At 41.2% G+C, this 10,607-nt stretch overlaps 1 protein-coding gene across 2 annotated transcripts; it reads left to right on the top strand.

Moving 5' to 3' along the window:
* Positions 1-981: 981 nt before the first annotated feature.
* On the top strand, positions 982-10,535 carry LOC133505309 (transmembrane 4 L6 family member 5-like). Of its 2 annotated transcripts, XM_061828432.1 has the most exons (8): positions 3,213-3,272; positions 3,588-3,778; positions 4,862-5,055; positions 5,561-5,629; positions 7,094-7,248; positions 8,249-8,429; positions 8,889-8,910; positions 9,504-10,535. In XM_061828432.1, the coding sequence occupies exons 3-8, from the start codon at positions 4,879-4,881 to the stop codon at positions 9,533-9,535; spliced, it is 636 nt and encodes a 211-aa protein (XP_061684416.1). In that variant the 5' UTR covers positions 3,213-3,272; positions 3,588-3,778; positions 4,862-4,878; the 3' UTR covers positions 9,536-10,535. The 2 variants fall into 2 exon arrangements, with proteins under 2 accessions (XP_061684415.1, XP_061684416.1); XM_061828431.1 differs by lacking the exon at positions 8,889-8,910 and adding an exon at positions 982-1,342 and having other exon boundaries at positions 3,084-5,055.
* Positions 10,536-10,607: the final 72 nt, after the last annotated feature.

The following is a 10,607-nucleotide window of genomic DNA, read 5'->3' as shown; positions in this document are numbered from 1 at the left end:
GCTAGTTGGTCGCCATCTTGGTACTCCCAAATCTGGTGGACGGCACGGTTTACGGGTTGGATAATGGCGGGGTTTTTCCCTCAAAAGTTTGCCATGTAGAATTAAAACTGGTCGTGTGACCTTGATATTTTTTCAGTTCTGGTAACATGAAGGATTTTTAATCCGACTTGGTAAGCCAAAAAAAGGCAAAGCGCAAAGGAAAGACATAGAACACTGTGACTAGCAAGAAACCTTGCATAATAACTAGGGCTCATTTTCCGTGACATTTTTCCAAAAATACGCTGTGAAGCACTATCATCATAAGATAGCAAAAAAAAACTAAGCATTTTTTTGTCATAAAAACATGAAATGTAAAGTTAATCAGTTCGATATATTTTTGGAAATAAGGACTCGCAATGGGGAAATACATGCTAAACGCTAAATGTTCATTGTCGTCTCTGCGACGTCCTATTTCAGACAGAAAATTTTTACTTGTTTCCTTGCATTTGAAAATCAAATTCAATTTGCAGAGTTCCGTATTATGAAATTCATAAAAAATGTCACAGAAAATGTGTTTTCTTGCTCATCCACTGATGAAGTTTGGGAAAATATTGACATCGCTTTTATTGCGAAAAACCGTCGGCCTGTAAAGGTGAACGACAACAACCGTAAACGAAACTTTGTTCAAGTGAATTAAGCTCATGAGGAAATTAAAAAAAAACATTTAAAAATGAACTTTAACAGTGTTAAAGTAAATCTATTTAATTTACCTGTGGAATATTTTCTCACAGCCACGAAATTGGCGATTAATGTTCACAGCTTGGCAAGGTTGTTTTGGGAGTATCAAGATGGCGGATGGCAACATCAGCTTTGGTGGCCAATGAGCTATGCAGTCTTTTTTTTTTTTTTTTAAGAGCACTGATTCCACTTGAATAACTTCCGGTTCCACGTGTTAGCGACAAAAGTGCTTCCGCCATCCCCGGAAGTGGTGGCGATTTTAAATGCAGGTTGCAACGCACGACGACCCGCACCGACTGTCTTCACTTTTTATTTTATTTTATTTTAATTTTATTTGTTTTGGGCGGGGAGGGAGAACTGACATTTTTTTTTTTTTTTTGCGACGAAATGATGCCGTACGTCCTCGGCTTGGCTTTCCTCTTCGGTCGTCTCGTCTGCCAGTCCTCTTTTTTTTTTTGACTTCAGTTGATCCTGAAGCCCCTTCCCATCACTTTCTGGCGTAACTTTATGCTTCTATTAAAAATTAATACAAATACACACGAGAGGAATGCTGCCCAGAAAGACAATTGACTCTCAAAGAGTCACCTGGTTAGTTCCAGGACTTAGCCATGTCCATTTGGCACAGGTGACAATTCAATTTTTAGCATTATAGTGACAAAAGTCCTACTTTCTATATTTTAATCCTAATCCTAAAATGAATGGGCGCTTCATGCTGACATGGTAAACAGATGTGCTTTTTTCGCCCGGTGACAAAAGTGTCATATTTGACTATTATGGACGATGAGTCACGATCTATTTTTGTGACGTCCTTTTTTTCTCTTGAGTCTGACATAAATTTTTGACCCGATTGTCTGAATTTAACCTTCCTGACAAATCTGGGTTTTTTTTTTTTTTTTTTACCGTGGGAAAAAACACATTTCACTTCCTTCAGTATTTTAAATGTCGATTCCACCTCGAATCTCTTAATATGCTTTAAAAATATATATATCGCAATGTTTGCTAGCTTGGTGAAAGTTTGTCATTGGATGCAATAACGACAGGTAACTTGGGCGGATGTGACGTCATTTGAGGGTTTTTAGGGAGTTTTTCATTTGAAAAAGTGCAAAATGTTTGACGGTAAAACACTCAAAAAAATTTTATTGCATCAAGTCTGTATGATTTTTTTTTTTCTGAAAACTGTGGAAATGTGTATCCAGATCCCAGTTTGTCTCGGCATCATCATTGTTTTTGTTTTGTTTTGCTTGGGGGGGGGGGGGGGGGTTCAAAACTACTTTTTACACCATTCTTTTTCTCTTCATATTGCTGACATATTTCCTATTATGGTGTTTAATATAATGACTCAAATGAAGGTTCCCCATTCAGGAGACCTTTATGGAAGGAAGACACTGCAGTGGTACTATTGCTAGACGCTAAAAATGACTCGAATGTCATATTTGTATATTTTTGTCTTGGCTTTAGAGGAAGTTTCATCATCTCGCAGACCTTTTTGTGCCACGTCCTGGTTGGTCATGTGACGCCGGCGGCGAAGAACCCCGCCGCTGTCCTTTAGATTTGCAAAATGTCAGGTGCTAACATACGGAAGCGTATTGCTGTCGCACACACACACAAATGCTGTTTTTTTGGGCTATTTTTTTTCCATTTTTCGGGTAACTTGTTGTCCACGGGTTCTCGCGTGAGTTCGAATTGTCCCGATAATAACTCCCCCCCAAAAAATTGCTTGAAAAACAGTGGGGGGGAAAATTGTCAGAAAAACAAGGAGAAAATATTAGCTTGAAAAACAAAACAAAAAAAATAGCCCCCAAAAAACTGAGGAAAAATACTAGCCCAAAAAACAGAAAAAAATTAGCCCAAAAAAAGGTATTTTTTTTGTGTGTGACAGCAATATGCTTCTGTGCGATGTGTCCCGATAACCCAGAAAAATCTGCTTGAAAAACAGAGGGGAAAAAATTTGTCCGAAAAACAGAGGGAAAAATACTAACCCCCAAAAAATTGCCAGAAAAACTGAGGAAAAATATTAGCCCAAAAAACATGATTTTTTTTTTTGTTTGTGTGTGATAGCAATATGGTTCCGTGCGATGTGTCCCGATAACTCAGGAAAAAAAAAATTGTCTGAAAAACAGGAAAAAAACAGGCCGAAAAAAAGAAGGAAAATAATTAGCCCGAAAAACAGGATGTGTCTGACAGCAATACGCTTCCGTACGAACAAGCCACATTTGTTCTCACATTTACTAAAGGAATTTTTGAGATACATTTTTTTTCCCCTTGTCAGAGTCCTTTTGATGAATAGACTTATTGGAATTATTTTGTGGCGCTCCATTCCGCAGCGTCAATTTGAGCCGTGATATTGCTGCCATGTGCTTTCCCAGGTCATGTCATTTTCCAAGCTGCTTATCCTCACAATGGTTGCCTATCCCAGCTGGCTTCGGGCGATAGGCGGACTACACCCCGAACCGGTCGCCAGTCAGTCACAAGGCAGATATCGACACCTTTACTGAGCGGGAATCGATCCCGTGCTACCTGCACCAAAGGCAGGCTTGTGTACCACTACACCATCAGTGAGTTTCCCAGGTGTTTTCAGTTTTGCTATTAATATTTCCTTGAATATCTCCAGAATCAAAATTCGCCAGTATTTGAAGTTTTCTGTGTTCCGAATTGTTGATTTTGAAAAATGTTTCGGTAATTTTGTGTCAGACTTGTCCGTGAATCTGCTGCAGCCGTTTTACCGGTAATTTGTTAGCGCGCTAGCACGACGGAAGGAAGCGTTGTAGTATTAGTGACTTGAAAGTGTTCGCGCGGGGGGGGCGCAGCGGGCGGAAGTGCTTCCTCCGCTGTTATTTACGACTACAGGACACTTCCTGCGCCCTTATAAGGTGCCGCGGACGTGTGCGTGTGTCATGTTTTCCACATCTTGGCTTCCTCTCGGGGTCCGGTGGCGAGGCGGACGTCCATCGGGCGGTGAGCGAGTCGGCTTCGTTGGACTCTGCGGACCGGACGCCAGACAACGGGCAGATTGCCAAAATAGCCAAAGTCACAAGTCGGGAACGCAATTGGTGGGGAAAAGGTGAATATGCCGAGTAGCTCATCAGTTTGATTTTTTTTTTTCCTTTTTTTCCACCTGTGCAATCAGGAACAGAAAGTTTCAAATTGCAGCTTCACCAAGTTCATATGCGCCAATTTTGTACTATGGGCCATTTGAGTCAAATTTTGAGAATAGCGTGATTAATGTTTCATCTTTCGAATGATCTGAAGAGTTTTATTAATTTATTGAATTTTATTTTAGAAATGTGGAAAAATCTCTCCAATTTGGAAATGGTGTTTAGAAATTTTTGCAGTAATATGATCATTGCCTTTCAATCAAAAATGAATAAATAAAATATATAATAATACTAATAAAAATAGTATAATAAACTAAAAAAAGTTAATAAATATAATTACATTTAATATATAATATGATAAAAGTTTCCAAGTTGTTGGGAAGGAGACAAACGATCAGAATCTGGGAAATGATAATAAACGATAATAAAAAGTAAATAAATATAATTTATATATTAAATATAATATAATAAAAGTTTCCAAGATGTTGTGAAGGAGACGAACGATCAGAATCTGGGAAATGATAATAAACGATAATAAAAAGTAAGTAAATGTAATTTATATATTAAATGTAATATATAATATAATTAAAGTTTCCAAGGTGTTGCGAAGGACACGAATGATCAGAATCTGGGAAATGATAATAAACAATAATAAAAAGTAAATCAATATAATTTATACATGAAATGTAATATATAATATTATAAAAGTTTCCAAGATGTTGTGAAGGAGGCGAACGATCAGAATCTGGGAAATGATAATAAACGATAATAAAAAGTTAGTAAATGTAGTTTATATCTGAAATGTAATATATAATATAATAAAAATTTCCATGTTGTAAAGGAGACGAATGATCAAAATCTGGGAAATGATAATAAAAAGTAAATAAATGTAATTTATACATTAAATGTAATATATAATAACATTTTCCAAGATGTTGTGAAGGAGACAAATGATCAGAATCTGGGACGGTTTTGCTTTCCTTCTTTATTATTATTATTATTATTTTGTTGTCTGTGTTTCCCCCCCCCCCTCCAATTTTGTGGATTAGCGGCCGCGGGGGGGGGCATGTGCGTGTCCAGGTGCTCGCGCTGCGTGGGCGCGTCTCTGCTGGCCCTGGCGGTCGTGTGCGCCGTCGCCAACGCGCTGCTGTTGCTGCCGGAACTGAAGGTGCGATTCCTGCTGGAGGGTCACGTGACCCGCGAGGCCACCTGGGCCACGGGACTGTGGAGCTCCGGATTCCTGGTGAGGGACTTCTTCGCCTCGCCTTTTAATTTTATTATTATATATATATATATATATATATATATATTTTGCTTCAATAAGTCGGTCGCATCTTTTATGTCACCCTTCATTTTTTTGTCGCGTTTTTTTTTTTTTTGTGTTATTTTGGCGCCGTGGTTCCATCCCGTCCGGCGGACTCGTCACATGTGCCCGTCGAGTTTTGCGGCGTTCTTCTCGTCTTCGGTCTGTTTTCCGTGCACGTGCTCGCTCGCTCGCTCGCTCGCGGTGCGGTGCGGTTCTAGTTTCTCCACTGGTGTCTCGCCCGCCGCATGATCTCATATGATGAGACGAGACGATCATGGGAACTCCTCGTGCATTTGGAGTCTGCGGGATTAGACGAATCCCGTTCGCTGTCCGTTTTGTTCACCCTGCGGATGGACCCCCGCCGCCGCCGCTATTGTTGTTGTTGTTGTTGCATTTCTTCATCAATTTGCTTTTTTTTGTGTGTGTGCGCGTTTGTTTCCAGGTTGTACTCGGCGCTCGTGAGTTTTTGCGGAGCGACGGCGCGCCGGGATGCTGCGCCTTCAGGACTCGGGTGAGCACGCGGCGTCTGGTGACGTCTCGTAGTCGCGCGACGAAGCGGCGGTCGCATGTTTACAACGTAGTCGCCAGATTGTTGGAAAAGTCGTGTTAGAAATCCCAATAAGTGTACTAAAACCATCGAGGTCGCGCACGTGACGTCACCCTTTTTCGCGGCGCCATATTGCCGGTCAAAAAGAGCTGCTCGACAGTGTGGGGGACATTGAACCTGCGCAGAATATTTACAATACCCGAGACTTGTTGTGCTGTTGGTTGTCACAACAGACGAGACAGATCTTCAAGGAGGTCATTCTCTGGAATAGTAAGTTTCTTTCGGCTTGTCCCGTAAAGGGGTCGCCGCAGCGTGTCATCGCAGATGAAACGCTCATATTTGTTTGGCACAGTTTTTACGGCAATTAAACATGTACTTCAGGTAGGAGGTAGGCGCTTCTCAATCTCAAATTCCCAAGAAGTATTTATAATGGCAAGTTGGCTCATTTGAGAACAATGCATTAAAAAAAAAAAAAAGGACAAGAGAGTCGTCTCCAACATACACGGAAGCGTGTTGCGGCCGCACATTAAACTTCGGTAAACCTCTCCCCGACCGACTTTTTTATTATTATTTTTTTTTAAATATGCCTTGTTCTCAAAAAGCAGAAAGAAAAAGAAGAGGAAGATTGTTCTCAAATGAGTCTAATCCATATCTAAAAAAAGAAAATAAACCGTCGGTCACGCAGAGCTTCACATAGGTGAACGTGTGGCGGAGGAGGCGACTCGCTTGTCCTCTTTTTTTTTTTTTTCTTCCCAATCATAGTTAATGAATGGGCGTTTGTGTAAAACCGGGGGGCATTTATTTCAATATTGGTATTTGTATTGAATATTAGCCGGAGAAAGGTTAACATGTAGCCGAACACGCTTCCGCGTTCACGAGCCGTCTCCCCGTTGAGAACAGATCCGGCAACGAAGTATTTGTACGCGTCCAGACTTTTCTGCGCTTTCAAACTCTTGTGTGTAAATCTCGACGACTTCCTCACCGTATCCGCGCGTAGATCCAGTTGTCCAACACAAGCGGAAGCGGATTAACAGTCCAGTTTCTCGTCGGCGAAAATATCGACTTTGGCATTAAATATGGCTCTTCTATGCCGAGTATTTTTACACGAGCCTTCGTTTATTATCACCTTCTAAACGTTTAACGGTGTCGGACAAAACTCTGGGGGACGCATTTTCGCGTCGTCCCCAACCGACTGAGCGTCGAGCAATGCTTTGCTTGACCGACACTTCCGGTGACGTGATACGATGACGTAGGTGCGCGAGCTCTGTACCGTCACAAGTACTACAGTACAATATTCGTAAAAGCAGTGACGGTAGTTGCAGTGCGTGAGCATTATTAGTGTAATAGTAGAAGTGTGAGAAATACCAGTACTTTAATATAAATTCTGACTGTAGTAGTCGTAATTTTGTTATTGTTGTGCGTGCACAGATGTTGCGTCAGGTGTTGTACTCGTGCGCGTGCCTGATGTGTTCGGCCCTGTGCTGCTTGGTGAGCGTGACGGGCCTGGTCCAAGGTCCTCTTTGCCTTTACAACGTCACGGGGGGCGCGGCCTGGGGCGTCCCGCTCAAGCCCACCCCCTACAGGTAACTCGTGCGCACACTCCCGCTCGGCGTGTTGAGCATGTTATCACGAGATTCAAGTCCGTGTACTGGGGAAATTTTTTTCTCTCCCTCTTAAGACACTTCATCACACTATTAGAGCAACTTTGTGGGACTACTATCCACCTTTCCACGGCTGGTGCCACTTTTGGCTTGTGAATACATGTACACCTAATTATTAAGTTACTGTGCAGCACTAGTAACACCACTAGGTCAAACTAGTGAGCGTGGGTCGTGCGCTGCTATCCTCCTGCACGGTACTTGTAGCACCAAAAGTACCAGCAGTAACTACTGTAATTTCCGGCCTACTGAGTGCACCTGAGTATAAGCCTCACCCAGTACATTTGTAAAGGAAATACCATTTGGTACATACGTACGGCGTACCTGTGTAAAAGCCGCAAGTGCCCACATTGAAACGTGAGATATTTACAAAAAAAAGACTGTACACAGAAAGCGTTTTAATACCTTAGCTTAGCATAACATAGCAACAACACGGTAGCACAAACAGGGCTGGTAAAAAAAAAAAAAACATACCGGTAAAAAAAAACAGCCACGGCAGTTACACGGTAGCAACATGGTAGCAAAGCACTAACAGGGCCGGTTAAAAAAAAAAAAAAAACATAGCTAAATCACAGAGACGCGGCAGTCACACAGCAGCAACGTGCTCGCGAAGAACTAACGGTTGCGCGGCGCTAACCGGGCCGGTTAAAAATAAACATACCGGCAAAAGTCACTTCCCCGACACATATATTCCCCCGGTCTCACGCTTACCTTTTCCGCTCGAGCGCCCCCTTGCGGCCGTTAAAAAAAATCGCACAAATTAGCCGCATCGCCGCATAAACAAAGTCGCGGCTAATAGGCCGGAAATGACGGTAGTCCTGTGTCAGCAGAAGGATGTTGTTGGCAGTAGCTGAAATCAGGTTACTAGTGTTTTTCTTTTTGCTAGCACACGACTGACTACTTGCTCGCTGTGACATGTCTGCAGGGACACCGGGTACCTTTACAACCGGAGCGCATGGTCGGGCGTTTGTTTGAAACCCGAGGGTGTGGTCCAGTGGAACGTAGTCCTCTTCAGCATACTAGCGGCCGCCAGCGGACTGCAGGCGCTCCTCTGCGCCGCCAGCGTGGTCAACGCCCTGCTGGGGGTCGTGCTGGGCCGCGGCAAGGTCGCTTTCTCGTTTACGTTAGCGACGTCCGGGCCGCCGAGGATGGTGGGCTAACTCCAGCGGTCAAAATAAAAACTAAACGAAGGGCAGTCGTAGTGGTCTCGGCGCGACTATTTGGTCACGTTTCTTGGTAGATCACCGTAGACCGATGACTTCCCTTTTGGACTCTCCTCAAAGATTTTTGGCCCAGTTTTGCACTCAGCATCAACAAAAGTGCAGAAAAAACATGGAGACTGCCCCCTGGCGGCCATGATTGGAATTAAGACTGACACAAAAACCAAAACAAAAACAAAACATTTTCTATCGTTCATTTTTGCCTTTGAAAGACGCAAATGGAGTTAGCCCACTATGGTTCTCCAATGTCAGCAGTTATTGATTGATTGATTGATTGATTTTCATGCGTGAAAGGAAAATAATTCATTTGTTGCTTAATTGATAATCGTTTCTTTGCAATTGCAGCCTTGTAGAAATACAATTAAAGGTGAGAACGAATTGCGAATATTGCATTAAGATAATATCTTATATGTATATTGAAAATATGTGCAACATTTGAATTGTATTGGTTATCAAACTGTAATTACATTTAAAAAGTTTAATAGAAAATGAAACTATTTGAAGTAGACTGTAGGCAGAACATTTTGGCGAATAATTGGAGAATTCACGATATAATCATTTAAAATAATACAATTTCAAACCAAGAATGAAGTATTTTATCATAAAACTTAACATATCGTGTGTATATATATATATATATATATATATATATAAGTGTGTGCGCGCGCACATATTTCATTAAAAACTTTCATATCCTATGACTGATTAGATCTAATAATTATTTAAATAAGGTGTATTAATGTGTAACTTCTTAAACCAAACTATTATTAACGATTCTTAGATCAACTATGAGTCGTTAAAATTAAGTCATTTAGTTGTTCTTTTCTTGGGGTGGGCGATTTCATATCAACTATGTTTATGTCAGCAATGACCTTTGGACAGATTTTTTGTATTCTTCTTATTTTTTTGCCAAGACCATAATAGTGAAATAACTAATATGTGTTCGCGTGCGTGTTTCAGGTGGGCCCCGTTCCGGTGTGACGCCACAATGACGTCATCGACGCAAGGTCATTTTTTTTTTTTTTTTAATTTTGGCTAATTGATTCACTTTGCAACCAATGAAGCTGAATTAAGAGCATGAAACTTGAAGAAAAATAAGCTTGTTTATATCAAACTTCATCGTTTAAGGTCCCGTGCCGTCAATATTTTATGCATAAACAAAGATGGAAATGAATCCGTATTCACGCGGTTTAGCTTTGCCACGTAGCTTGAAACGCTCGGCCGCCGCAGCCTCGTGGACGCTAGCAGACGTAACGGTTTCCATATTTCAATTGGGGAAGGTGAGCGAGCCAATCAGTGCAAAGCTCATTTGCAATATCGCATATTAATGACGAAATCCAGCAGGAAGTTGGACAAGACTAACCGGAAGAACTTGGGGGGGGGGGGAAAGACATTCTGGGCATTTCCAACAAAGATCATTTTGCAAACCCGACAAAAGGAAATTTGAAAAAATGGATGGCATGGGACTGGAATAGATTTCAGCAATATGGATGAAGTCCTGATATTTTGTCTTTTTTGCATAGGATTATTTATTTATTTTTTGTAATTGTTGATCTAACCTCTTTATTTCTGTTAATCATTTCAATTTTAGCATTGGCATTATTAAAAGTACTTGTTTAATTGATCATTGTTGATTCAACGTTTTTATTTAGTCTCTGCTCGATTTTTAATTCAATAGAATTTAGTTTGGACGCGATCAATAAGTTATTTTAATTAAATGCAAGACACTTTTGTATGGCGTCCTCCGTTGTACTGAAGTGCTACGCAGTACACAAGTACACCTGCAGGCGGTGCTCTTTCCAGCTGTAAGACCTCATGAAGGTAAAAGTTCTTTTCCTTTCCGCTTATTATTTTGTAAGGTATCATTTAATTATTCTACCGATGAACGGATTCATTGCATCCGATGTCCAGAACTTCCGTTTCCATGCCGACGTTATCGGCAACGGTCAAAAACGCTTCGCGACCGCGCCGCAGTGTACAAAATAAAATACATGAGCACAAGATTTTTTGTTTGTTTTCTTTTCTTTTTTTTCAAATCATGTGAAAACACACCTGGAAAATTGG

This window comes from Syngnathoides biaculeatus, chromosome 8 (assembly GCF_019802595.1).
Source record: "Syngnathoides biaculeatus isolate LvHL_M chromosome 8, ASM1980259v1, whole genome shotgun sequence".
NCBI classification, from domain to species: Eukaryota; Metazoa; Chordata; class Actinopteri; order Syngnathiformes; family Syngnathidae; genus Syngnathoides; species Syngnathoides biaculeatus.
The sequence above is the reverse complement of the archived record's forward strand: the minus strand, read 5'-3'. Positions and strand labels throughout refer to the sequence as shown.

Excerpts from the sequence above, each read along its gene's own strand:
- LOC133505309 (XM_061828432.1), top strand. The coding sequence starts at position 4,879 with ATGTGCGTGTCCAGGTGCTCGCGCTGCGTGGGCGCGTCTCTGCTGGCC. Across the intron at positions 7,249-8,248 it reads CTCAAGCCCACCCCCTACAG|GGACACCGGGTACCTTTACA; the intron begins GTAACTCGTGCG and ends ACATGTCTGCAG. Across the intron at positions 8,430-8,888 it reads TCGTGCTGGGCCGCGGCAAG|CCTTGTAGAAATACAATTAA; the intron begins GTCGCTTTCTCG and ends TTGCAATTGCAG.